Below are 26,626 nucleotides of genomic sequence, written 5' to 3' on the forward strand. Positions count from 1 at the left end.
TTAGATATAAATCAGATATTTTATTAGATATATATTCTAGCATGTTGGGCCATTTTCAATTCTGAATCGGGCCACAGAATAATAAACAGAACAAATGGAAACCCAATTGCAAATCATGATCCAGAAATCCGACGTGGAATACCCAGAACCACAACCACATTCATTCAAATATGAAATATCTCCTCCCCCTAATCCTCATTATCTCATCCACATAATAATACACACACTCCCGCTTCATCTATAAATCACCACGTTTTCTCTTTCTTCTTCGACTCTACCATAGTCATTATGACACACTACACTTTAATAAATAGATATTTCCTATCTAAAACAATATACCATTCTATATTTATTATTTTTTATTGGTGAAAAAACAACTAATTATTAAAATTTTAATTTAAATACATTTTACAAATTAATTATAATCACTAACACATAAAATGGCAGCAGATGTGCTCGCCACTCCAATAATCAATATTGTGGTAACTTCAAACCATTTGTGACCACACTATATAACTTTTTTTCTTCTAGGTTATTTTTGTATTACCAAAATATCATTTTAAACGAGGAATTACTCAAGTTAAGTATAACTCTTAATCAGTATCATAAACAGAAATCGAACTCTTAAGTCATCGTTTTAAAGATCTAACGAGAAGTTTTACTACTACAACAACGCCATATTAGTTTTATCACACGTTAACAAAACATAATCTCTATTCAACTTAATTTCAAATTGGAAAAAAGTTGAGCAGAAAACAAAATGGCATTCCTTCAGATTATCCCTTCAGCTTCAGCTTCAGCTTCTCCATCTTCTTCTCTACCTCACAACACATTCTCATTTTCACTCAACCCTAAATTCCAATACTCAACACGTCTTAACATTTTCCAACGCCGCCGTACCAATTCAAAATCCCTCCTCCTCCGCTGCTCCGCCTCCTCCTTCTCCGAGAAGCACCACACAAACTCTCCAAAATCCGACGACGTCGTCGAGCTCCCTCTCTTCCCTCTCCCCTTAGTTCTCTTCCCTGGCGCTATCCTCCCTCTACAGATCTTCGAGTTTCGCTACCGTATCATGATGCATACTCTCCTCCACACCGACCTCCGCTTCGGCGTAATCTACTCCGACGCCGTTTCCGGCACCGCCGACGTAGGTTGCGTCGGAGAAGTCATAAAACACGAGCGCCTCGTCGACGACCGGTTCTTCCTAATCTGCAAAGGTCAGGAACGGTTCCGCGTTAATAAATTGGTCCGAACCAAACCCTATCTCGTGGCTCAGGTGACGTGGCTGGAGGATAGGCCTTCGGCTTCGGAGGACACGGACCTTGACGGTTTGGCCGATGATGTTGAGACATACATGAAAGACGTGATTCGGTTATCGAACCGTTTGGGAGGGAAACCAGAGAAGGAGGTTGGAGATTTGAGGAGGAACCTGTTTCCGACGCCGTTTTCGTTCTTCGTTGGGAGCACTTTTGAAGGTGCACCGAGAGAGCAACAAGCTTTGCTTGAATTGGAGGATACTGCTGCGAGATTGACGAGGGAGAAAGAAACGTTGAGGAATACGCTTAATTATCTCACTGCTGCTTCTGCTGTCAAAGATGTTTTCCCTTCTTCATCTTCTTGATACCGTTGCGCGGAATCAAAGGTATTAGTTGCATTACAACGGCATTGGTAGCAACATCGATATATTGGCAAAACTTGTAAATGTGTTTTTGATGTGTAATTTCATAAGCTTGTTCTTGTTTTCTACTAGTTGATTTCGTGATACATTTTATATGATTGCTACAATAGATTATAGATACATTTTGTGGGATATATTCTCTTTTTAGACTCTAAAATTCAATGGTTTGAACTTTGAAGTTAACTACATGTGGAAAAGGTTGTAGAAAACTTAGTTGAGCCGATGAAAATAAACTAATGAATGTAGCATAAACCTACTTATAAAAGCGACATTTAGCTTCCAATAAGGTTATTAGAGAAACTTAATTTCCATTGCTTCTTTTAGCTTATTGTAATTTTTTAAATAAAACTTATTGAACAAGTGCTTACTCAAGTTGTTTAACTGAGTCTTATAACATTATTTCTAACTTCTGCAACTTCGTTTATGTTCCTCAAGCTTCTCCACCAAAACGTTTGTGGAAGCTATAACTAAACCTCGTAATAGTGTTAGTTCATTTGATAAACCCATGGAGTCAAGCAACAAACTAATTAATGTTATTACAGATTTAATACAGTTTCATGGAATGGATATAAGTTAGGCCGGGTAGTAGAATTTTGTTGTCCACACTATCAATTCTGTATCATATCATGCACCCATATCCTAAAGATTCGATAAAATTTTATGTTGACTGTCGACTGCGTAACACAATTTTCACCTTTTATCTTGCCTTAGGACCCTTTGTGTATAATAGCATCAAGCACACTTAGGTAGGTTTTATCAATTATTTATCAACTTGCCAAAAATATTGTGTTTGATTTTGCTAAGTGAACTGATATTCAGCTGCATTTTCTACTTTAGAGTTGTAAATGCCTTCTTCCCTACTCACATTTTATTTACTCCTCATCATTACAGAATTTCCCTCTAATTTTATGCTGCCATGTAAAAAGCCTTTTACTCCCTTTACTCACAAGTCACAACAGCATTTTGTCCCTCTTTTCTCATACACTTACCAGCCCATTCCCAATTTTTTTTATTCTTCTCATATGCACTTACGACCTTCACACCAAAAAAACTGGATTAGACATAATACTTGTTAATAGCTAGTGCCTAATTAGGTTACGGGTATTCTCAATGAACCTAAGTTGTTATTTGTTAGCAATATTAATGTTAGTTTGCTTTGGCTTTGTCGAATTTAATGGAATTTTTGCAGCTTTGCAAGTTTGGGATTTTGAGATATTATTTTCTTCAAGATTAAATATAGAGTTTATTTGTTATTCATTTTGAGCATAGACTTATGAACATTAACTTTCAACTGGAGCTATGGTAGCAAAATAATTTTGGATGAGAAAGAAAATATATTTTTCTTAGTTACACTAGCTGATTGGAACAAGTGTTTGAAATGGTGGGATGAATTATCTATGGGGCGCCACATGCAAATCTGATTTTTTTCGCTTTCTGTTGTTGTCCTGGAGTAGTTTCTGGATTTGTCCACCTGGTTTGTTAACCTTCAGTGTCTGGTATTCACTACACATTGTATAAGGGTTGTATGCTTTTTGACAATTTCTATTTTAGCTATTGATGTCTGATAAATGATAATAACTAAGACCTGTTTCTCTCAAACCTGGTCCCAAGCAACACAATTAGTTGATATTTTCTGTTGATTGTTAGGAACATGAAGATGTCTGAACAACCTTGGTTACATGATGTGCTCCTATGTTCGTTATTGATTTTAGTTGTTTATCAAACAATAAGCTTTTAGACTTGTGTTGCATAAATGCCTGATTGGCCTTCATTGATTTCTTTTTGCATACCCCATGGCCATGATAGATTGGTAATAATTGTGTTATATGGGTAGATTGGTAATAATTGTGTTATATGATTGCGAAACAAAGGTAGTTCTTTATAGCATGCCACACCAGCTCCTGGAAATTCAAATGCCGCACCAGGTAAACAGAAAATGGGGTTTTTGGGGGTACATAAAGGTATAAGGTGAAAGATAATGAATCGAATAATATAAAGTATTGAATACTATTGTTTTGGTAATAAACTGCATGGATCTTTTATAAGTTAAAATGGAAAATGTAAATCTCTTAGGTTGAAAAACGCTCTTAAGAATACTAATAATGATGTAGGTAGAATAATCCTATTCAGGGATGAATTAGTATTGCGTTATGACTAACTGTACAATCAACACAACTACACAAGTTGAAGTTTGCTGATGGCTACAAGGCCTCTTGTTATTATACCAACATCTAGAAATCTATGGTGTGTCTACCATAACGAATTAAAAATGATGTTAGTCACCCATTTATCAGTTTCTGTCTTCATTATTTATTTTAGTATATATATGGAGAAAGATTCTCTAAATTAATAATGAGTATATAACCACTTCTACTCATTTTCTATTTCCAAAAATTATCACAAACATGATACTTGTTTTTTAAGCAGTGTGATTTTGAATTAAAATTTCATAACTCGAGTATAAAAAGAAATGAGTTAGAGAGCTCCTCTAAAGTTAAGAATACAATTACCCACCCCATCTTCACCTATCTTGCAAACCATAATGGCCCGCAACCAATCTAGGATAACATTCTTAACCAAGACAGAACAGGATATCTAACGATAGACTAGTTTTTCTGAGAGGGATTTGCATTGTCCTTGTTCTTGTCTTAACTTAATCACTCACTTAAGAAGCAACTTATTATGAGATTGATCTTCATGAATCACCTACTCGTATCGCAACGACTTCGTAAATTCTTAATAAAACTGAAGGGATGAATACATACCAAAACATAAAAATGTTTTATCTTTAGTATCAAATTCAGATTGTACACACATTCCCTATGCTTCAAATATCAATTTCCCCACACCACAATGGTATATAATAATCCATCAGTCAAATTGAATGTTTCCTTTACTTAAAAGCTATTAGAAAGGAATGGAATGACTCATTAATACAACAGGATAGTAACTAAAACGAGTCTCATACAAATGAGTGACCAAAACATAAACACTTACTGAGAGTTCCAGCCTCTTGGCGTCCCGAAAGAGCCTTCATTCTCAAATGCCTTTGTTATCGTCGCATTTGCAACTCTCTGTAAGTATATACACAGTTTAGTAAGCATAAAGAAAATGTTGCAACCAGCAACATGGTAATCAACTTAACATTGTTGATATGATAGTCCATGCATAACTAAATATATTTGATTAGAACATGCAGATTAAATTGTTAACAATTACATGACCCAGTTACTGCACCATTAGATTATTCCATATATATAAGAAGCAATTGATACAAACCTTAAGGCATTGTCCTCTTGCAGTATCACAAACAGGATAATCATGAGGGCAACAGTGACGCTTGTCCTTACAACACACAGCAGAGTTTACGCCGCAACACTTCCATGAAAGGCATATTCCGAGAAAGCTCTTGGCACAGCAACAGGTCTCCCCTTCCGAACAATAAGTAAACAGACTGCACCTTGTAGGACCTGGAGGAGGCGGTGTCGGAGGATTAGGCTTGGTCTTGATTGGATAAGAAGCTAATGTGTTGATTCCACATAGCCCTTCAGAATTGCCACTATTCCGCACCATGTGTATGTAACCATTCATTCCCCAAGATGTTCCCCATGAATTCTTTACGATCCAGTAATCTACACCATTTTCTGATCCATATCCTACAATCAACACTGCATGGTCTAAATAAGTTGAACATGGTCCGGTAAAGATACCCTGGTGCAGAAATAAGAGTAGCATCTTATTATGATTGTTAATATCAAACTTATGCTAGTATTATTGACCTCTGAGACCAACCTTTGAGTATAACTGGAAAGCTCTATCGCTGCCGCATATGCCTACGCTTACAGGCTGAGATACAACCGCCTCCAGTAGCTTTTTCTCATCACCTTGGGGCACATCAGTATAGCCGTCGATTGTTACAACACGCCTTTTTAGCTTTAGAGTCGATGTAGAAAAAGGTTAATAAGGACACATATACTGACCTTAGTATGACGAATAAACTGAAAAGAGAGAAGATATCCATAGCAGACTAAAACACTTCAATTGTACAGCATTTGGCGGGGGAGTAGAAAACGAGCAAATACCTTATCCTTACTGCAAGTTCTGTCATGAGCTTGATATGGATAATCTTTCTCAGTGTCAATTCCGTGGTTATCAATTACAAATTGGTAAGCATAGTCCATGAGTCCACCCTCACAACCACTGTTGTAGTTTCTATCACAATCTACCAGTTCTTGTTCAGAAAGGCTTACAAGAGACCCTGTCACAATCTTATTTATACCTTCAATAGCTCCTGTAGCTGAGAACGACCAACAAGCACCTAAAACAGGTAATATTCATCTAGTGTTATCACTGAAATACACCATGTATATATATATATATATATATATATATATGTGTGTGTGTGTGTGTGTATATGCTCTCTACCATTACAAGTTACAATGATAATTAGAATTCCAGGTACACAATTTGCAAAATTTGGGGGATCAACATATTAGACTATAGCATTTCATCGGATTTGGATTACTTTCATTACTTTTTCCTCTTAAGTGATCAAGTGGAGGTGAGAAATAGAAAAAAATGTGTGTGGAATTTCATAAATCTTGGCCTAACATTGTACCCATTGGAAAAATCAATTGAGATGATCCAAACCCGTAGGTCCTCACATTAGAAGCAAAACTAAACAATGTTCCTCTCCCATTAAGAATTAAAAGCTCCCGCATAGTGGAATCTGGAGGAGGTATAAGTACACAATCTTACGCTCGTAAACAAAGAGGTTGTTTCCCGACTAAAATCCCATCTTCCTAAAGTACAAAACTTAAGTATTATTCTTTTGAGTGCCTAAGGTGTTATTATCACTATTGAACTGTTCTTATTAAAAACAACAAGCACTAGATGAACAAAACCTAAGTATTCTCAATCCTTAAAAGGTGTAGCTATTGTTACCATTCAAATTAAACATTTACAACAAATTCAAAACTAAAAGCAAAACGTTGATCCCAATTGAGTATTATTAAAAACATAGAATGATGATCCAAAATCAAATTTTTCCGTGTGAAAAGTGAATAAAAAATTACCACAACTTCCTTGGTCTTTAACCGGAGTAACCGCTCCATTCTTTCTCCAATCAAACTCAGAAGGAACATGTAAAACACGATTACCAGATTGCTGATTCTGACTATGATTGAATCTGAACAAACGAGGAGAAAGGCCTCTGATACGAGAAGTTTTGAATTCATGGTGAGTGAGATCCGCAAAAGCATTGAGTGAGAGAGTGTAACTAGAATTACCCACTTTGTTTTTGTGTTGTGTGACAAATGCATAGTTATCTTCGAACACTTTGAATTTGTATAGTTTCTCTTGTTCTGAAGAGTATGTTTTGTTGTGTTGTTTGCACCATGTTTCAAATAGGTTATAGGTATTGTCGGAAGGAGAAGCCAAAGAGAAAATAGTGAAATTGAAGAGAATTATATGAGCCACCAATAGGGAACACCACAAATAACTCATGCTTTTTTTTCTTCTTCTTTTCCTTTGGGGAAATGATTCTTTGATTCATTTGGAGCGATTATACCTACTTTTGGATTTTGATGGAAGTGTCCAACCAATGAAAATGAACCATATGGGTACAAGATTCTAAATTAAATGCTTAAGATATGGTTTTTTAGCAATGGAAAATGATTTACTATTTACTCTGGTGAAAATGAAAATATTAACAAATTTTAGGTTTACTTCATATCTTAACCATCAATTTATTTATAAAATTGTAATGGTTCAGATTTTTTTGACTAATTTAGATCCCATAAATCATTAGGTTTTTGTAGATTAAATGACTAAAATAAGTTTTTTTAACTTACTCGTACAATTAATATATCCATTTATAAGCAAATATTAACATTTTTTTTAAATTTTCATCTCGAATAATATTATAAATTCACTCGAACTTAATCTATGGGTTTGTTTGGGAGTTAATTTTGAAGGGGAATGAAGAGAAAAAAAAACTTGAGAATTGTGTGTATTTCATGGCTCTCAAACCTTTATTTTTTACTTCTTTTCCTTCTAAAATCGAACTCTTAGACTAACTTAAATGGCCGAAAAAAGGATGATGACATAATGGTTTAACTTGCTTATTACATAAGACAAAATTTGTTCACTTTACTAATTAAATTAACCTTAATCTTAATTGTGAAAGTAACATGTGGAATTAAGTGTAATCATACACGTGGACATGGTTTAGAAAGAACAAAAGAGAGACAATAGCGTGTCTGTATGACTTGGAATCGCCTCCCAGTCGCAGTGGTCGACGATCAAATCATTTTTCTAGCCACCGCAACAGCAACGTCGTAAACGGTGGCGCGTGTCTTTCGCTCCACTTATACTTGCAACGCAGCGTAGCGTAGCATCTCATTACACCTTTTTCTGTTTCCGATTCTCTCGTCTTTTACTATGGACCTCGATCCTCATCAATACGAAAACATTGTATGTTTCTATTTCACTTCGATCTTATTTTCCATGTTTTACTATTAACACACCAATTTCTTATTTCCGTTTTTTTTTGTAATTTTCGAAGTATCTTAAAATCATAGGCCATTGATTAAAACTAATTAGTAATCTATGATATACTCCTTTCACTTGATTATTTTATTTATTGATTAACTAATTTTCATTCATCGAAGTACCTTTGTGTTTTGATTCTGAAGCTTTAACTCATATTTTAATAGGTTCATCAATAGGGTTGATGATTAGTACATTGGTGAAGATGTAAACAAATTATTGTTTAAATGTGTGACAGATATTTCTCAACCCTAACTTGTGAACGAATAAGTGATGGAAGAGGCTTAAAACATGAAAAAGTATACTAATAGGGTTAAATATGTTTAGTCCCTATAAAGATGAGTGATTTTGATTTTGGTCCTCGATATAAAAAAAATTGCTTTTCATCCTCAGTGTTTTTAGGGTCTAAAAATCATCAACTTTGGCACTGAAGGCATAGCGGAGTACTGGATGTAATTTTCATCTTTGTGGGGGTGCAAAATCTATTCTTTTTATGAGGACTAAAATCAAAATCGACCAACTTTATAGGGACTAAAAACTTATCCAAGCGAATAGCCGAATATAACATTAGTTCCGAGTCCTGCCCAGCACGAGTATGTTACTCTCGTGATGGCATAAGTTACTACTGTTTTTTTTATTTTTACAATTTTATGCTATTAGTTCTCTTAATTGTTCTGTGAGGATTACAACTTTGCTATGCTTGATATGCAGTTCATTTATTGTTACTTGTGACATAGCTATTCCCTTGTTTGCACAATAAATGATGTTTTAAAGTTCAGAATTTTCTTTTTAGGGCCATTTGTTTTCTCACAAAATAGTGTCTTTTTGTATAGAAACCATTTTTCAGTTATGACATTTACATCCTTGTTTGGTTAGGTTTTTACTAAAATGCCGAAGCTGGCAAAAAAAGCTGAAATTCAGTTTTTATGAGAGGCTATATTGTCGGGCTTCTAAAATAAATCACATTTTTAGAGTATATCAGAATCACTTGTTTTTTTAGCATAAACAAACAGGCACTTGGTAGTGGTGTTTGCATTTTGTTTTCTCTTTTTCTTTTGTTTTTGAAAGAAAACATAATTGAGCTGAAATTCAACCTGTGTAGCATGCTCTCATAATCATTATAAAAAAATTATCTCTCATTAATTAATGTGATCAAGTTCTTTACTTTTCTCCGGATACATGATTTTACAGGCTGTAAATGATAATGACATCCACAACGTTGTTCTGTCATATCTTATACATAACTGCTACAATGAATCAGTAGAGTCATTCATTGCTTGCACTGGGATGAAGCAGCAAACAGATTATTTGGAGAACATGGAGAAAAGAAAAAGTAGGTTTCTAGTTATCTTTCACTGTAAAAGGTTAATTCATGACTTTTGGGTGCTTTCTAAGCATACTTTATTTACTTGGGAAGTTTAGTTTCCATGAACTTCTCATTAATAGTTACTCTTGGAAACTTTTGCATCATCTTCAAATGCACATTGGATTCTACCCTTAGCTGGTTGAATCATTGTTTGCCATAATACCGATTGAATCATCTACGGCCTTTAAAAATGGAGCTGACTATTGTCTTCAACACATTTGAATTATGAATATACTATTTTCTTGCAGATCCTTTTTTGTTTGTTAAGGTACCTATTCTATATAAAAAAATGTTTCTGTTGCCATTTTTTATGTTTGTTCCCCTTATCCCCTGCCTGGGGCAGAGGATCCTGGGAAATGCACCTTACGTTATGAAGTTAATTGTTTTTTAGTATTGGAGCCTGTTATAGATAGTAAATACCTCCTTAAAGCTAAATTTCATTTGTATTCAGGAATCTTTCAGTGTGCATTGGAGAGAAATGCACTTATGGCTATTGAGCTTGCTGAACAGCTGGGACCGGATATTCTAAAGAACAATGAGGATTTGGAGTTTGATCTTCTGAGCCTTCATTTTGTTGATCTTGTCTGCTCTAAGAAATGGTGAGCAGAGATTAATTTTGTCTTCAAGATAACATGTTGTAAACTTCCTTCTTCCGTAGAATTTCATATTATTTGCAGCACAGAAGCGTTGGAATTTGCACAGATAAAGTTGAGCCCTTTTGGAAAGGAGCAAAAGTATAGGGAAAAGCTTGAAGTAAGTTTACACATTGCAATACATTTGTGTGATGTACTGATGTTTTTCCTTTTTCTTAAGATTGAATAAATATTAAGCTTCCAAAATTTCAGGACTTTATGGCCCTTCTTGCTTATAATGAACCAGAGAAATCCCCAGTGTTTCATCTGCTTAGCTTAGAGTACCGGCAACAGGTTGCAGATAGTTTGAATCGAGCTATTCTTGGTTGGTTAACTTGAACTCTAAGTATTTCATCTTGTTTAATATAGTTTGTTGCAAATCTATATACTCATGTCTACCTGTGTTAAGTATTTTCTTCTTCGTCGTCTTTTTTCTTATTTTTCATGTATGGCGGTCATTTTTAGCACACTTGAATCTTCCCAGCTACACGGCAATGGAAAGGCTAATACAGCAGGCTACAGTCGTCAGACAATGCTTGACTCAGGAAACTGTCAAGGTAATGGGCATAGTTTAATTTAAAGTTTGACACAGATTTCCATCTAACTAAGAAACCCTTGGACCGTTCATCGGGTGAGAACACTTGGCATTCTCACTGCGAAGGGTGTTGTTGTCACTACTATATCATGCACACATTACAAACTGTTCAAGCTGAATCTTCCATTTACTCTTTGCAGGATGGACCCCCACCATTTTCCTTGAAGGATTTTCTCAAAAGTTGATCGGAAACAATCAAATATCCACAGGCAGTTGAGGAATGAAGCATTTTTAACTTATGCCTCTATTGTCACATATTGGATTGGTGTATGGATTGATCATAGGTGTGAGAGTTATTGAATGCCTGTTCATCTTTAATTCTTTGTTAGTCAGGCTATCTTGATCTTCCTGCACTTTTCGTAGGTATACGCAATCCACCAGTTACCTTGGCTAAGGTTGTTATTGGTTGGTACCAAGATAATTATTTCTGTCTGGGGCAGTGCAGTTGATTTAATATGTGCTCTGATGTCTCTTGACATAACCTATTTAAGATTATATTCAATCCATTGTGAGGTTGAGCAGACAAAACCAAGCATATGTATTTTCATGTCCTGATACTTGCCTTAAAATGCATCTGCATCTTTTGGTTACATGTTTATGAAAGGAAGATTTAGAACAACTGTAATGTCTGTATGACTTCAATCTTACCTGCAACATTGTCACTAAGTAGCAGGTTAAGTTTAATCTCACCCTCTCATAATCAAGTAATTTGATCCATCAGTGAAATTGGTGGATTATACTAATAGGGGGTAATTTTTACCGTTTCTGATATGTGATGAACTGATTAATTAGAACATTAGAGTTCACTTTTCATATACATGTATTCACATTTTTGTTACAGTGGGTAAGATTTTGTTTTTTATTTTTTGAAAAATTATAATAACGGTGGTGCATATGCCAACAATTAACTTTTGATTTGGATTTATTGATGCTTATAAAGTAGGGTGAAAAGGGGTGCTTGTAAACCTTGACTCTACAAAATGGACATGTGACTCTATACCCCAAAGTTATTTCACTTGTGCAAGAGGGGCACATTGATGAACAAACAAATACAAAAACTACAATATGGCTGCAACTATTTATATAACATAACATAGTTATATATTTGGATAGACTCTAGGTTCATTCCACACTGGTTCTACTCAATTGTTCTACCGAAATGAAGCTAGAGCTACTTCTTCTGTAGGAGTCCAGTACCTATTTTCCAACCACATAGAATCAGCTTCCACTGCATATCCATCTTGATTTCGGTTCCAACTAAAATATGCATGAGTTCTGTTCTTTATATCAAGAATCCCATGGCCAAAACTGGCTTCACGGTATGCTGAGTAGCTTGGTTGAGGCTCTGTCATACTACAACATTGAAGTGGAAAAAAAATACTAAGATGTATCATAGTACTATGTTTCAGTTAATTTCATAAGGCCAAAGCTATAACTTTTTTTGCTAAGAATGTCAGAGAGATCAATGTTATAGGCATACTTAGCTTATTTACTTACCCTGTAGCCAATCCTTCTAAATTTCCTCCATCTCCAACAGTTATGTAAACTGGGGCAGATTGGTCATCAATGGGTTTGCACTTCCCATTTACAACATCATATGCAATATTTGACACACGTTCCTGGAATAAATAAAAGTATATGTTTACTTATAGAATCTAAAAGCAATTAGAATATAGTTCAAATCAAGAGAAATCATGACAAATACAAAGTATAAGAAACACCAGTAATATTGCACAGATCATGTAGTGCATTAAAATTTGAATAGACATGCTTGGGGGAGAAGAAATATAATGCAAAAAGCGGCGACAATGAGAACTTACAGATCGCTCGTAAGCATGAACATGGCCGGAAAATACGACATCCACTTTATACTCCACAAACCACTTCTCATACATTACTCTAAAGGCTTCCCCTTCCATATAGTGATTCACATAACTACTATATATTGGAGAATGCATTAGAATTATCAGCCATGGAGTCTCTGCCCTGTTCACCTTAGGCAGCTCCTTTTCAAGCCATTTGTATTGAGGAGTGTATTTACCTTTGAAAAAAATAGAAGAAAAATTGTATCTTCAGGATCAACATAAATACTGTGTAACTAGAACAGGTAGATCATTAGATAGTTAAAATCCACTAGAAAGTTTTAAAAAGGAAAAAAAAAATGTTACCAAAAGCTGAGTAAGAAGACAAGACAATGATGTATGCTGAAGCTCTCTTGATAGAGTACCACAATGGAGATGTACTATCTGATTCTCCGTATGGTACATGATAACGAGATGTATAAGGCTTGAATGGTTTAGTTTCACCCTGCAGTTAAATTCTGTAGTTCTCAATCAACTTATTTAAGCATTTGAATAAAAAATCTACTATAAAACTAAAGAATGTGTGTATAAATATCACAAAAGGAATCCTCCAAAGAAGAAACTGAAGCAATTGAAATAGCAGTTTATGGATTGTCCAACCTAACCACAAACTTTACTTATTCAAGTACTAATGTATTTAACACATACAAGTTCGGGTGCAAAATCAATTTCATGATTTCCTGCGGTCCAAATCCAAGGTTGATAAGCAGCAATTCTCTCGATGAACCTTCCCCATGTATCCCATTTGGTATTGTCATGAAGTGGATAATCATCTGCATAAGATAGATCCCCGACATACAACATTGTTTGGCCTTTCGTTCGGCTCGATTCATAATGCGTAAGCGTCGTATTGGAATTATAAGTTTGGCCTAAATCCCCTGCTCAGTAATAGTTGAGAGAGTGTGAGATCTCAATCTGACAAGAATTACAATTGTATTCACACTAGTGCAATTTCCATAATCTAGTAGTCTAGTTCTTAAGCAAAAGGTTATAGAGTATATGCAATTCAAAATCAATAACAAGAAGTTTATCCAGCAATAGTTATACACTATAGTCTATATTAAACAAATTAATGACACAACTAAAGCACTTAGAGCTAGTTAGGCATAGAAGCAGATAATGAAATAAATGGAGGAGAAAATGTTAAATAATAATTACCAATGATGCCAAATGTATAAGGAACATCAGGGCCAACATGAGGGGGAGTTTTAAACCAGAACTGTCTAGTGGTATTCCCTATTCCGACCTCGTAATAATATTTGGTGTCATACTGCAATTACGATACGAAACATGTTATTGTTGTGAGAGTTACTTATTAACCATAAGCCATATTCATATTCTAACTTATAAGATAATTAGCTCATTCAACTATTTGAGGATAAGTGCTCAATTCACCTCCAAATTGTGAATAGTGCAGTGGTGAATGTAACCAGAAGTGTAATTGAAGTAATTATAAGTCAGAAAAAACCCATGAACTTGTAATTTTGATTCACTATTTTCGGCCCAGTAAATCACAGTGCTTGAACCGGGTTCATGTGGAGTTACCCAAGAGATTATCACACCCTTCCCTTCATAATCTCCTTGTGTTATATGAACCTGTCCAATTCAAATGCTGAATAGTGAATACAACTTAATAAAAAAAGCACTTTTATCTTTGGTTACTTAATCTCATAAAATTATGGGCTTAGTACCTGTTGTGGAGCATTATAACCAGAAGGTACTTGAAAAACATCACTTCCTATTGGCATATCTAGTGACAAATAATCACTTCTCAAAAAAGTGCTTGTCCTTCTACTCTCACTAAAACAAACCTCTACAATGCTAATAAAAAAGCCAAAAGCTAGAAGCATTGAAGCTCCAACACTCCTTCTATAACACACTAATTCCATATCTTTTGTGCTCTAAATTACTACTTAGGTAGAAGCAAAGTATAATATATGATACACTTGCATGTACATAAAGAGGACACAACAAAAATAGTTCATTAATTTATTACTTTAGTCTTTAGGCGTAAATCAATAATATTGTCACACATGAAGGAATATTCACAAGGATAGTTGGAATATGCTAGTGTCACTCCTACGTGTCACTTCCGACATGTATTTTTCATCCATCAACCTAACTTAACAATAGATGACAAAAAAGTATCGATCATTAGGCCCAACCAAGATTCTCTAATCCTAAAATTTCTTATCTTCTGTCTTAAGTCAATCATTTTCTACTATTCTTTTTTATTTGATTTGGACAAAATAAGATACAAAAAGTGGAACAACTGATCTCATTATCATTAGTCTCATAATGATAATGGATACAAAAACATCAAATAGAGTGACACACTTACAAGAACATAAATATTAACAAGTTATTTTCCATATTTATCATTTTCCAACTATTTTAATTTGCCTATAATAAAATTGTGTTAATGTTACTACTAAGTACTAACTACCCAACAACCCATATAATTCACTTAGTTGTATTTTAAATTTATTATTTTATTATTTATTGACCAAAACGTTTACTAATAACTTTGGTAGGAAATTGATGTTTTTTATATTTAATAAAAATAATGAATAAATTATTTCAAATTACTAACCATGTATCAATTAAATTTATTACAATTATTTGCTATGTTTTGATATTGATATAACAATTTTTACTAATAACAATTTTTTGCTTGCAAATTGAAAAATTACTTTTCATAACACTTATCATTTTCCAAAATACTTTAAGTGGCGTCAAAAATATATTTTTGCTTGTATATGATCATGGATTTTAGTGATTCATACCTAACATAGTGATGTGATTTTTTTGGTTACTTGTTAGTTCAACATCATAATATACTTAAAATGGTACCTAGAACTTTGTCAAATTGTGAGTATCTTCACAATATTTATCAAAGACGTGTTATTAAAATTCGGCAGTATCATATAAATCAACAACATGCAATTTGAATTGACATTTATCATGTTTATATTTATGTACTCTTCTTATATGTGCTAGCCACAAAAGGATTACAATGTAGCTGATTGTGCCTATTTGTATCAAAGTGATAGAGGCATATTATGTATGAACATTATTAGAACTACTTGTTAACATGCTATATTATTTGAGATTGAACATACAATTTTTACATACTATAAATGTTGGGCATATATATCTTTTCATATAAGTGTGATGTAACTCATAAAATTCAGAAAGAAAGTGAGGACTCTATCATCACGTGATTATATGACATAATTTAGAAAAAAGTAGAGAACAAAACCAAATGAGAAAATAGGTTGCATCCATTGAATTTTTTAAAATTTAAACCTTAGAAAAATGGTGCACAATCAAAGTAAATATCTGATTTAATGATTTTACAAACTGATTAAATGCATTTTAATGTCAAATGAATACTGTTGGACTAATAGTTTTTTAAACATTCATGTCTATATGGATCTATATGTATATTTTACATATGCATGTGTGTTTATATTTATGTACCACTATCAATAACTATATCTACATCTCTATTAATACTTATACCTATATCAATATTTTACCTATATGTACATAGGTAAAGATAAGTATAGACTTATACACTAATATTTTTCATATATATTAATATGAGATGATGATTATTTTTCATATACATTGAATAAACCCAACCAAAATGATGATTCGATTTGAGTGACAATTATGGCTTTTATCAAAAACACTTCATGCTTAGCCAGCTTTTGAAAGAAGTTCAGAATTCACATATGGGACATTATGTGGGTCTATGAAACCTCTTTTGTGTCATAATGATATGTAGCATTTACCTTTGAGACAGTAACCATATAACTAAAGTAATATCTCTTTTCAAAATCAAACCATTAATTAAGATATAAAGCATATGAGATTTCAGGCTCTATGCCCCACACTAAGTGGCATCCATCATTAACATTCCAAAAGGGGAGAAAATATAATAAAAAACTTCTAAATAAACGCATAACAAGATGAAATCCCCATCATACACATTACACACAATAAGATGGTATCATCTTTTTTTTTGTTTTTTTTTTGTTTTCTTGAAGATACAATTTTTCTTGATCACACATTTTCTGTTGATGAAGGGAGAAGAGGTTGAGTAATTGATATTCTAGCATTAGTGGAAGTAATTGCAGCATGTTCCTTTGCAAACTTCTTTTCTTCATTTTTACCCCACAAGACTAGGTACAACCCCACTATGATCAATACTGCCCCAATGATCCTATAAACATCACAATTAACGAAATATTGATCAAATTATAAGGAACTAAATGTAAAATAATAAAAAATGAAAATGTATAGTAGAGCCTATGGCAGATAAATTAACTGATGTAACTAAAAAAAGATAAATTAACTGATTAAAACAAAACCTTTAGCAGAAATCATAACTCAAACAATTCTTATTAACTTATAAGATCATGCATGGACTTACAAATTATGAATTTGCTTTTAGTTTCTCACTGATTAAATAAGGACTTATCAACTTATATCTATTGTGTGCGTTAGAGTTAGAATTAGAAAGTTGCATATGGATAAAGAAAGTGAAGATACGAACCCTCCCAAGTAGAACTCTTCGCCCAAAGCAAGGGAAGCCATAATAGCAACAACAAGAGTTTGAACTGGTTGATACACAGCAACAAACACAGGACCACCTCTATCAATGCACCATATTTGTACAGCAAATGCTATTCCAGATGCTACCACTCCCTGCAATGTATATTACCATTATATATCATTTATATACTTTTATATCTCTCTCATTCCATTCTTGTCCATATATATCACTTGTTTATAAAAAACTGAGAATGGGTATTGAATAAAAAAAGTTGAGTATGAATATATAGCAAAACCTAATATAGGTGTATGAGTATGTAGTCACTAACCGCATATAAAATAGTGAAAACTTCTCCACCAGATTGGAAAACCCAAGCACTTGCATTCCTTTCAACAACCAAAGCAATAACAAGAAACTGCAAGAGTCCAAAGAAACAAGTATAGGAAGTGACAGATAAGCGAGCTGGGTATTTCTTGAGAAGGGGTGCTTGTAAAACGAGCCAACCAGACCAAGATAAGCAATGGCCTATGAGGTAGATGCAACCTAGGGTCCAATTCTTTCCTTCTGCATCACCCAGTGACACTGACCCAAACACTTGTTGTGGTGTAGTGTTGATGATGGTGTTGTGTAATGGTGCAACTGGGCTATAGATAGTTGGACCCTTGTATAGTGTAATCACAGTTGCTCCTGCAACACAGAATACAGTTCCTGCCACCTTCGCTATTCCATCTTTTCTGTCCACCCTCACTTTCTCTATCCTGAACTTCAAAATATACTTGTAAGAATTTTTATGATTCGAATACAAGAATTAACTATATGGATCAAATGATACTATAATTATTTTGTTGTAAAGTATATTATTATTTTGTTGTGAGTGAGACTCTATTATTAACCTCCTTCACCTAAATCATCAAATCAATCACCTTATAACTCCCCATTTTTGTTGAACATTATTGTAAACATATCCAAATGTTTTGTTTTTGTGAGCCAGTTGCAACAATGATTGAAAAACAATAAACAGATAATAAATAAAGGGGTTGCCTGAGTATGGCTGCCATGAGAAATGTAATGGCTGGGACAGAGTTCTGTATTGCTGATGCGAATGTTGGAGATGTGTTGTCCAAACCAAGCAAGTAGAAACCTTGGTTGGCAGTGATCCTGTGTAATGAAAAATTAATAATAATAATAAAGCACCATTCATGCATTGATTAATAGCCTCATCAGTAATGGTTCTAAATTATTTATTTGGTTTTTATCTTTATGAAGAAGACAAAAACAAAGACATAGTTTCCCATGAATATTTTCTTTTATATATTTTCAATTATCTAAGAAGAGTTGGAGGGGAATGTGATAGCTCAAGAACCATGTCGCAATTTTTTTAAAGTTATCAAGCCTTTTACTTTAGATTTTTCCTAAAAAAACAATGTAGAAACATACCATATGTAACCTTAATTTTAAAAATAATACATACCCAACAAGTGCCAGAAGAAAGAACTGAAGGGCTAAGTTTAAAGTAAGTCGAGGCCTTTCCTTCCTGAACAAAAGAAGGATAAAACGAAATTATGATGGAAACCAAATTTCTGCTTACAGAAATATACAATTCATAATGCTAGAAAGATTTGATGTACATATAGTTACATGATACTTAATTCGTCAAAACTTATTATAGACTAAACTAGTATCATGTAACTATATGTTACATATTATATTGTAAATTATGCAGTTAATAGTGCATAACTATTTGTTAGGGGGAAATTAGAATTTCAATATAAATTTGTTAAGAGCATACTAACTTTTCCAAGAAGTAGGCAAAAGGAACGAGAAGAAGAAAAGCAATGATATTTCGGTATACAGGGAAAACAAGTTTGCTAACACCCATGTTAAGGGCAGCTCTTGAAACAACATGGAAGCCAGCATAGCCAAATTGCAAGGCCAACATGGCTCCATGCAGCTGAAATTTTTCAGGGAAGGAGCACCACATTCTCCTAGAAGAGGCTGAATCAGCCATTGTGAAAGAGACTATTACTTAAACCAGAAATAATTGAGATCTAGCTAGCTATAGAGGCTAGGCTTATTTGGTTAGTGAAGTAAAGGAGGAAGTGATGAAGAGGAGATGCAAGAGTATGGATATATATATAGTGAGGAGAGAGACACATTGATGAAACACATGTCTCCAATGTATACATGTTGGCTCTATCCCTAGATGGAATTCATGTGACCCACCATCACTCCAAAAAGGAGAAATCATCCAATGGTATACAATTAATATCTCAAATATATTCTTAAATATAGTCTTTTAGAAAACTAACCTTCTATATTTTTAAAAAAAAGTCTTAGCATGAATATTCATGTAAAAAATCATCGTCTAACCTAATTAGGTAAGGTGATACACCCTAACATCTCAAGCAAAAGTGTGAGATAAAAGCCAAAGCTTTGGCACGTTCCTTGTAATAATGAGAGTAGCTTGAGCAATGGACTAGCCGCCATTGATAAATAGCGCGCACGAGTGGGGTGGTGTAGAGATGAAGATCTTCTGTTCTCATTAGTATTCATATTTGTGTCTCAGTTCAATCAAAATGTTTTACTTTATTGAAAAAATAAAAACATAAATTTATTTTTTTATATTATTTAGTATTACTCTATTGGGTAAGGATATAGAAACAGAATCCTTTTAGGATAGATCGCTTCCATAGTGGACTTCATACCCCATGCGTTCTCTCATCCCCATGAGAGCCTAAGCCCCACCACTCTCCCCCATCCCTATTTCCCTCCCCTCTACTTTTCCCTATTCAATAGTAAGGTATTAATATATGAGTCAAGAATTTATACACTGACAATGTAAAAAATTTATACATATATCCTTAATCATTCACTATTCATTTGAATTATTTATTTTTCAAAAGTTAACAATAATTAAATATCAATGATAGATAATGTAATGAAACTCATACACTATCCGGGCATACATAATATAATGCATTCTTCCACTGTATACAATATACTACAGTGTTGTGCTAGTTTCTTTTTCTAGAACTCACATTAAACAACTCACAAAGTCGAACCCGTACCATATATATGCAGCAACTTTGCAGTCACTTGTATAATCAAATGGAATAAAGGAAACTAAAGTAGTTTTCCACTCAGATTCCTACTCCTAAAGTTACCATAATATGCGGATTAGGTCCTGAAATGAACCTTAGCTTTTAACAGACATGATGCCCCTCCCATCACACCCTTTTCAAATGCTACCTCCATTCTCTAAAATTGAAAGAAAAAAGACTTAGATATATAGTTTCTATCAGAATGTGTTGAATTTAGTTAATGACTGACCCTAATTAAGTAATTATAATTGATCCAGAAATTGATAGTGTTTGTATCCACTTCAATGATATCTCTGCCATGAAATAGGTTAGTTTTCAATAATGAGACAGAAAACTTCATTCATAAACCCTAAAAAATAGGTCTACGGAAGAGTGAATGGCAATGGTTAGTGTATATTTGTTATTAGAGTTCAATGTAAGGGGTATCAAAACTGAAAAATATGTAAGGTTCTAAAATTCTCACTAGGAAAGGTTCCTAATACTACCTAGTGGATTAAGACATCAATTAAGGAAAGTTACTTTAGAAGAATCTAGAGCCGAAAACAATACCCAAGATCCGAACATTAATCAAATCTAAATAACATAATCGACACACTGACCCTTAAAAACAACATGATTAATTTCTAAGCAATTACAAAGATCTAACAGGAGCCTCCACAACAATATTCCGAATTTTCTTCTTTCTTCGTTATATCTTGTTTAATCATGGTATATATCTGTATCTGACAGCCATGCTTTACTAATTGCATTGCATCATTGTGTGACAAAATTAAAGCTGGGTCAAGAAAATTAAGATAAAGACCAAAAGTGGGTCTGAACCAGCATGCATGAATCGGTAGGTTACCACCCTGACCAAACCAGTTGTGGTCTTAATTACGTTTCCATGAACTTCCTTCAAGTTCTTCCCTTTTGGGTCAAATAACCTGACAGATAAACTTCAGATTTTGTGTGCACGAGAGAATCTTCACAGCACCTCCTCGCTCTACTCGTTTGACTCGATTTCGCCAACTATTTCAAACTCCATAAAGGGCTTAGATTTATTTATCAGAAATTCATAGAAAATCAAAACAATATTATATATCATTCCTAGCCTTCAAAACAATATTAATGATTTCTTTATAAACTATATTTTTTCATCATGCAGAGTGAAAATGGTTATTGACTAAAATGGAGACAGATTGAAAATGGTATAACAGGAAAAACTATAGTTTTGTTAAAAATACAAATTAGCAATAATATTTTTGTTCGTGTGAAAAAAAAAAACTAAGTCATCAAACTTAGTATGACACTTGGAATGAAAAGAAGTAAAAATGATTTAGCTCTATTTGCTCTGCACTAATTTTTCAAAACTTTTAGTTTACTAAAAAAATACGAGTAACTTGACATAGGAGTAAATAGAAAGTAGAAATAGGAAAAAATCAGCTTTATTGGTTACTATGTATTTTTTCCTTGTGGCCAAATTAAAATTATAGCAAAGAATAAAACCCTGGCTTAAAATCTAAAAGTTGAAATTTTCCATCTCACTTTTTCTAGTCTATCTGGAAGTGATCAAGTGAAACACATACAATAAAACAATGTTGTGTAATTAAAGCTTAATATGCATATGCATGTATTTTGATTTAAAAAGAGTGAAGCGAACACTACATGTGCGGTGAGTACAGGTGGCAATTTAGCAGCAACTGTTGTGGTCCGAATCCGTACTGGGACAGATTCTGTGTATATATCATACGGACACAGATCAATTGTCCCCAATGCTATCTTCATTTCATATCTCCCCTAATTGAAAAGTGACACGTATATAAAATAAAAATTCATAAAAATAAAAATTAACAATTTTATATTGTTAGGTTTAATATTATTGGTTAAAGACATGAGACAATTTATTGATGCTTGACCCAAACCTTCATCCTACCATGGGCTAATATATGAAGAAACGAAAACATAAGTCATCTTCTAAATGTAGGAATGTATGGCTTAGTTAAATATAGCTTCTAATTAGTTTATAGGAAAAAAGTAGTTTAGTCTCACCCAAAAATTAGATTTAAAAGTTAAAATATCATAAAGGGGTGTAGGAAGTTGAGGGTGGAGTCTCACCCACAACAAAATACTAACATACTAACAACTAACAAAACTAACAATTGCCGATCAAAAATAATAATAATAAAACAAACAACGTAAGCAGGATAATATAATCCTCATATATAATAATTTACGAAAAATGTATAAAGCCCCTCTAAATTTTATACATAAAATACTCATAATGAACTATCTTTTTTATAATTACATCTTAAATTTTACTAGTTGGTGAAATTAACCAATGTATAAATAATACTAAAATTATTAATAGGATAACAAGGAAATCGTTGCAGTCAGATTCACAACAATAGTAATATGACAATGCATTCTTATTTTTTTCGATAAATTAATTACTGATATTTTTTTTTTTAAACAACAGTGCCGAGGCACTAGGAAATTATATTAATCAAAGAGTGACAACCAAGGAAGAGAATTAAGAGACAAATCTAAAGTTAGGAAGAGTTAAACAATTCCTATTAACTTCATCCAATATAAAGCTAGGAGCATGATCCCACCATTCTATATTTTGGATTGATAGACCAAAGTTGGCAAGTTGATCCGCACATGTGTTTCTCTCCCTATAAATATGGGTAACTACCCAATTCATTGAGGAAAGAAGCTTTTTGCAGTGAGTCCATTTACTTAGAAGCTTCCAAGGAGGAGTTGCTTTGTTATTGAAGATGTCCACCAGTATCATTGAGTCACATTCCAACCAAATATTGTGCCAACCCTTATGCTGAGCAAATCTAACAGCAAGAATAGCAGCAGATAACTCCACAAATAGAGCATCATTGCAGCCATTAAAACAAGCAAAGCAAGCAAGAGTATGCCCCTCATGGTTTCTGAAAATACCACCACCTGCAGATGGACCAGGACTCCCTCTAGCTGCTCCATCCGTATTAATTTTAACAGTTGCTTGTGGTTGCTTGAGTAGGGGGCAACCAAGTAACCTCTATAATTCTAGGAGCCTTTGAGTAGTGAGGTTGAATCTGGAGCTGCTTTAATAAAACCAAGTCAGGAATTGAGTTGTTTGCACAAGATTTGGAGTTGTTACCAGACAAAGAAACTGCCAACTTTATCCTAGACAAAGCTATAGGAAAACTGATGAAAGTGTTGTTGAAACGAGCTTGATTTCTGCAGAACCAAATTGTGCTGATAGCATGGATTATAGAGGCTATGACAACCTGTTTGACTTGCTCACTCCAGTTCCTTCTGCTTATCTTCACAACCAATTCCAAACAGAAACAGAGAAAGAGCATTGAAAAAACAAGTGCATAGAAGACTCCTCATCTTTCCTGCATAGGTTACAGATAGAAGCCATGACACAACCACGTCTCTGAAGATTGTCATCAGTTGGCATCTTGTTATTGATCAATCTCCAAGTTATAAAGGATTTAGAAGGAGGGATGGCCTCAGACCAGATGAATTTACCCCAATTGCTCTGGACTGAACCAGGATTCATGTGGAGATAGGCAGCCTTGGCAGATAGCACCCCATCAGGGGAATTCTTCCAAACTAGCTTGTCAGTATCACTATTGATAATTATGCAGGCAATCTTGGAAGTGATTTGAGGGTAGTTATTTATCAGGGTTTGAGGAATGATCCAGGCTTCATTTCTGATGAAATCAGCAACAGAGGCCCTCAAAACAGAGTGGAACTGAGTAGGAATGCTTAGAGTTTCCACTAATGGTTCCCCTAACCAGTTATCAAGCCAGAAGTTTGTTTTATGGCCATCACCAATTATCCAAATAGAGTTGTTGTGCAAGATGTGCCAGTTTGCTTTGATAGCAGGCCATATTGATGATTTGAAGTATCTGCTTGAAGGAGTAGGATTAGATCCAAACCTGTTCCTAAAAAACAGAGCCCAATCATGATTGGAGTTGGCCATTTCCCAGGCAAGCTTGAGCATAGCAGCATGGTTTATCTTCTTTAGAGATCTTATACCCAAACCTCCTTCCTTGAAGGGCAAGCAAACATTTTTCCAAGCCACAGTAACTAGCTTCCTCACCTCAATGTTACCAGACCACACAAAGTTTCTTATGCACTTGTCAATGTGCTTAAGAAGAGAGTTAGGCCAAGCATAGATATTGAAACTGTAAATCAGCATGCTGTGAATTACAGACCTGACTAGCTCCACCTTGCCCATGATTGATAACAAAGCCCCTTTCCAAGTAGCCAGCTTGCTAATTATCTTATCAGCAATTTTCTATAAATGAATCCTTCTTGGTTTCCCCAAGAAAATAGGGACTCCAAGATAGGTTAGAGGCAAACTGCCAGCAGAAAACCCAAGAACCTGAGCTATAGAAGCAATTTTCCTGTGGGAAGAGGAAGCTGAATAAAACTTGCTTTTAGAGGCATTGACACATTGACCAGATATTTCTGAGTACATGATGAGCAGTTGATTGATTTTGTGAAGCTCAGTTTTCTTTCCTTTGCAGAATATAAAGATGTCATCAGCATAGAGCACATGAGAAGGAGTTTTAATGCCTTTAGGACCCTCAATAGTGCTAATTTGCCCCTCAACCTTCAGCTTTGATAGGCCTCTGCTGAGAACATCCTCAGCAATGCAAAAAAGGAGAGGAGAAAGAGGATCTCCTTGCCTTACACCTCTAGTGCACTTGAAGAACCCAACCATTTTGCCATTAACATTGATGGATAGTCTTGCAGAGTGTAAGATGATTCTAATCCAATTCCTGAACTTGTGGTTGAAACCAAGCTTATGAAGGGTAAGCAGCAAGAAATCCCAATCAATTGTATCAAAAGCCTTCTTGATGTCAATTTTAATGGCTAAATTTCCACCAAAAACTTTGTGATCCAGCAGATTTATTGCCTCAGATGCTAAACAAATACAATCATTGATTTGCCTATCTTTGATGAAGCCTCTTTGCTGAGCTGAGACAATCCTAGGAGCAATGGTTGCCAACCTATCAGCAAGCACTTTGGAAATGATTTTGAATTGGAAGTTGGCCATAGCAATTGGTCTGAAATCTTCAATTCTATCAGCTCTAGAGAGTTTAGGGATTAGCAGCACATTATTAGAGTTCATGTTAGGCAGAATGTAATCCTGAGTGAAGAATTGAGTAGTAGCTCTGCACACATCAGGTCCAACTATGTGCCAGAAGGCCTGATAGAAACTCCCACCAAAACCATCAGTCCCTGGTGCACCATCCTCATTCATGCCAAAAACTGCACACTTGATTTCATCATGGGAAGGAATGGCTGAGAGCCTGGAATTCTCAGAGTCAGTGATCATAGTAGGCATTACATTGTTGATCATATCATTTTGGACAATGTGGTTAGGGGCAGTAAAAAGATTCTGAAAATAATTCAACACCAAGTTCTCAATCTCTGTTTGGTCAGTAATTAAGCATCCTCCTGATCTTAGCACACTTAAGGACTTGGTAGAATTCCTGATCTTAGTGACTCTGTGGAAGAAACTGGTGTTTCTATCTCCACTGTTGTGCCAATTAATCCTAGACTTTTGTCTCCAGAATTCTTCCTCAATTGTTAAAGCCTGCAAAAGGGATTGTTGAGCATCCCTATCAGCCTCCAAATTATGATCATTGGGACCATGTAAAGCTATATTTGCCTGGATAGAATCCACTGCTTCTAAGGCCAACTTGACATTATGTTGCACTATGCCAAAGACTTCAACATTCCAGACCTTGAGCTTGTTCCTTAACAGTTTTAGCTTCTTAGCCAAGATGGACATCTTACAACCAGAGATGTCCTGCACTTCCAGATTTCCCACACCACTTTAGAACATTCAGGATGTTGCAGCCACATTTTTTGAAATTTGAATTGAGCCTGAACTCCTGATTGACCACTGTCACAGTTCAGCAAGATAGGATGGTGATCAGAGGAGATTCTGGGTAGAGTGCAACACACCACTTGAGGCCAGGAGTCTATCCACTCATTGTTGCACATACTTCTATCAAGTCTTTTTTCTGTTAAAGCATGACCACCTCTTCTGTTAGACCAAGTGAAAGGGGCACCTCTAGTTTGCAAATGAATGAGATTAGAGGAATCAGAGAAATTCTTGAAGTCAGCACAAGGGCTGGGGGGGGGTTAGCCTCATTCCTCTGCATTCATGATTGCCCAAGACCACATTAAAATCACCCAGACAGCACCAAGGACCCTGGTTAGCAAGCATTAACAACCTGAGCTCCTCCCACAGATCTCTTCTAAGCATTTGGCTAGTAC

The 26,626-nt window shown here is 34.6% G+C and overlaps 5 protein-coding genes across 8 annotated transcripts; 2 read left to right on the forward strand and 3 right to left on the reverse strand.

Moving 5' to 3' along the window:
* LOC109343956 (lon protease 2-like) lies at positions 730 to 1,812 on the forward strand. Its single transcript, XM_019582491.1, has one exon. It carries the CDS (start codon positions 761 to 763, stop codon positions 1,619 to 1,621), a length of 861 nt encoding a protein of 286 aa, XP_019438036.1. The 5' UTR covers positions 730 to 760; the 3' UTR covers positions 1,622 to 1,812.
* LOC109343953 (low-temperature-induced cysteine proteinase) lies at positions 4,441 to 7,270 on the reverse strand. Of its 2 annotated transcripts, XM_019582488.1 has the most exons (6): positions 6,754 to 7,270; positions 5,761 to 5,996; positions 5,471 to 5,611; positions 4,958 to 5,389; positions 4,663 to 4,752; positions 4,441 to 4,628 (listed from the first exon to the last, which is right to left on the reverse strand). In XM_019582488.1, exons 1-5 carry the CDS (start codon positions 7,181 to 7,183, stop codon positions 4,672 to 4,674), a joined length of 1,320 nt encoding a protein of 439 aa, XP_019438033.1. In that variant the 5' UTR covers positions 7,184 to 7,270; the 3' UTR covers positions 4,441 to 4,628; positions 4,663 to 4,671. The 2 variants fall into 2 exon arrangements, with proteins under 2 accessions (XP_019438033.1, XP_019438032.1); XM_019582487.1 differs by having other exon boundaries at positions 4,441 to 4,752.
* On the forward strand, positions 7,899 to 11,434 carry LOC109343957 (glucose-induced degradation protein 8 homolog). 3 transcript variants are annotated; one of them, XM_019582493.1, is made up of 7 exons: positions 7,899 to 8,152; positions 9,419 to 9,560; positions 10,045 to 10,192; positions 10,271 to 10,346; positions 10,439 to 10,550; positions 10,691 to 10,782; positions 10,961 to 11,434. In XM_019582493.1, exons 1-7 carry the CDS (start codon positions 8,120 to 8,122, stop codon positions 11,003 to 11,005), a joined length of 648 nt encoding a protein of 215 aa, XP_019438038.1. In that variant the 5' UTR covers positions 7,899 to 8,119; the 3' UTR covers positions 11,006 to 11,434. The 3 variants fall into 3 exon arrangements, with proteins under 3 accessions (XP_019438038.1, XP_019438037.1, XP_019438039.1); XM_019582492.1 differs by having other exon boundaries at positions 11,184 to 11,434; XM_019582494.1 differs by lacking the exon at positions 10,961 to 11,434 and having other exon boundaries at positions 10,439 to 10,571; positions 10,691 to 10,788.
* LOC109343952 (purple acid phosphatase 2-like) lies at positions 11,714 to 14,669 on the reverse strand. Its single transcript, XM_019582485.1, has 8 exons — positions 14,374 to 14,669; positions 14,078 to 14,278; positions 13,841 to 13,952; positions 13,331 to 13,560; positions 12,989 to 13,127; positions 12,641 to 12,861; positions 12,318 to 12,439; positions 11,714 to 12,173 (listed from the first exon to the last, which is right to left on the reverse strand). Exons 1-8 carry the CDS (start codon positions 14,569 to 14,571, stop codon positions 11,972 to 11,974), a joined length of 1,425 nt encoding a protein of 474 aa, XP_019438030.1. The 5' UTR covers positions 14,572 to 14,669; the 3' UTR covers positions 11,714 to 11,971.
* On the reverse strand, positions 16,736 to 19,384 carry LOC109343954 (protein WALLS ARE THIN 1-like). Its single transcript, XM_019582489.1, has 6 exons — positions 19,040 to 19,384; positions 18,718 to 18,780; positions 18,288 to 18,404; positions 17,575 to 18,004; positions 17,247 to 17,398; positions 16,736 to 16,913 (listed from the first exon to the last, which is right to left on the reverse strand). The coding sequence occupies exons 1-6, from the start codon at positions 19,252 to 19,254 to the stop codon at positions 16,754 to 16,756; spliced, it is 1,137 nt and encodes a 378-aa protein (XP_019438034.1). The 5' UTR covers positions 19,255 to 19,384; the 3' UTR covers positions 16,736 to 16,753.

This window comes from Lupinus angustifolius, chromosome LG03 (assembly GCF_001865875.1).
Source record: "Lupinus angustifolius cultivar Tanjil chromosome LG03, LupAngTanjil_v1.0, whole genome shotgun sequence".
Lineage (NCBI taxonomy): Eukaryota > Viridiplantae > Streptophyta > Magnoliopsida > Fabales > Fabaceae > Lupinus > Lupinus angustifolius.

What these genes read in the sequence shown, in the direction of transcription:
- LOC109343953 (XM_019582488.1), bottom strand. Translation starts at nt 7,183, where the DNA reads ATGAGTTATTTGTGGTGTTCCCTATTGGTGGCTCATATAATTCTCTTC. An exon ending in GAACTTGCAGTAAGGATAAG is followed by an intron (nt 5,612 to 5,760) that starts GTATTTGCTCGT and finishes TCGACTCTAAAG; the next exon opens with CTAAAAAGGCGTGTTGTAAC. An exon ending in CTTTCCAGTTATACTCAAAG is followed by an intron (nt 5,390 to 5,470) that starts GTTGGTCTCAGA and finishes TTTCTGCACCAG; the next exon opens with GGTATCTTTACCGGACCATG.
- LOC109343952 (XM_019582485.1), bottom strand. Translation starts at nt 14,571, where the DNA reads ATGGAATTAGTGTGTTATAGAAGGAGTGTTGGAGCTTCAATGCTTCTA. An exon ending in GCACTATTCACAATTTGGAG is followed by an intron (nt 13,953 to 14,077) that starts GTGAATTGAGCA and finishes TCGTAATTGCAG; the next exon opens with TATGACACCAAATATTATTA. An exon ending in TTCATGCTTACGAGCGATCT is followed by an intron (nt 12,440 to 12,640) that starts GTAAGTTCTCAT and finishes TATTTATTCCAG; the next exon opens with GAACGTGTGTCAAATATTGC.
- LOC109343957 (XM_019582492.1), top strand. Translation starts at nt 8,120, where the DNA reads ATGGACCTCGATCCTCATCAATACGAAAACATT. An exon ending in GAACATGGAGAAAAGAAAAA is followed by an intron (nt 9,561 to 10,044) that starts GTAGGTTTCTAG and finishes ATTTGTATTCAG; the next exon opens with GAATCTTTCAGTGTGCATTG. An exon ending in AGTATAGGGAAAAGCTTGAA is followed by an intron (nt 10,347 to 10,438) that starts GTAAGTTTACAC and finishes CCAAAATTTCAG; the next exon opens with GACTTTATGGCCCTTCTTGC.
- LOC109343954 (XM_019582489.1), bottom strand. Translation starts at nt 19,254, where the DNA reads ATGGCTGATTCAGCCTCTTCTAGGAGAATGTGGTGCTCCTTCCCTGAA. An exon ending in TTTGCCTACTTCTTGGAAAA is followed by an intron (nt 18,781 to 19,039) that starts GTTAGTATGCTC and finishes TCTTTTGTTCAG; the next exon opens with GAAGGAAAGGCCTCGACTTA. An exon ending in TTTCTTCTGGCACTTGTTGG is followed by an intron (nt 18,405 to 18,717) that starts GTATGTATTATT and finishes TTCATTACACAG; the next exon opens with GATCACTGCCAACCAAGGTT.
- LOC109343956 (XM_019582491.1), top strand. Translation starts at nt 761, where the DNA reads ATGGCATTCCTTCAGATTATCCCTTCAGCTTCAGCTTCAGCTTCTCCA.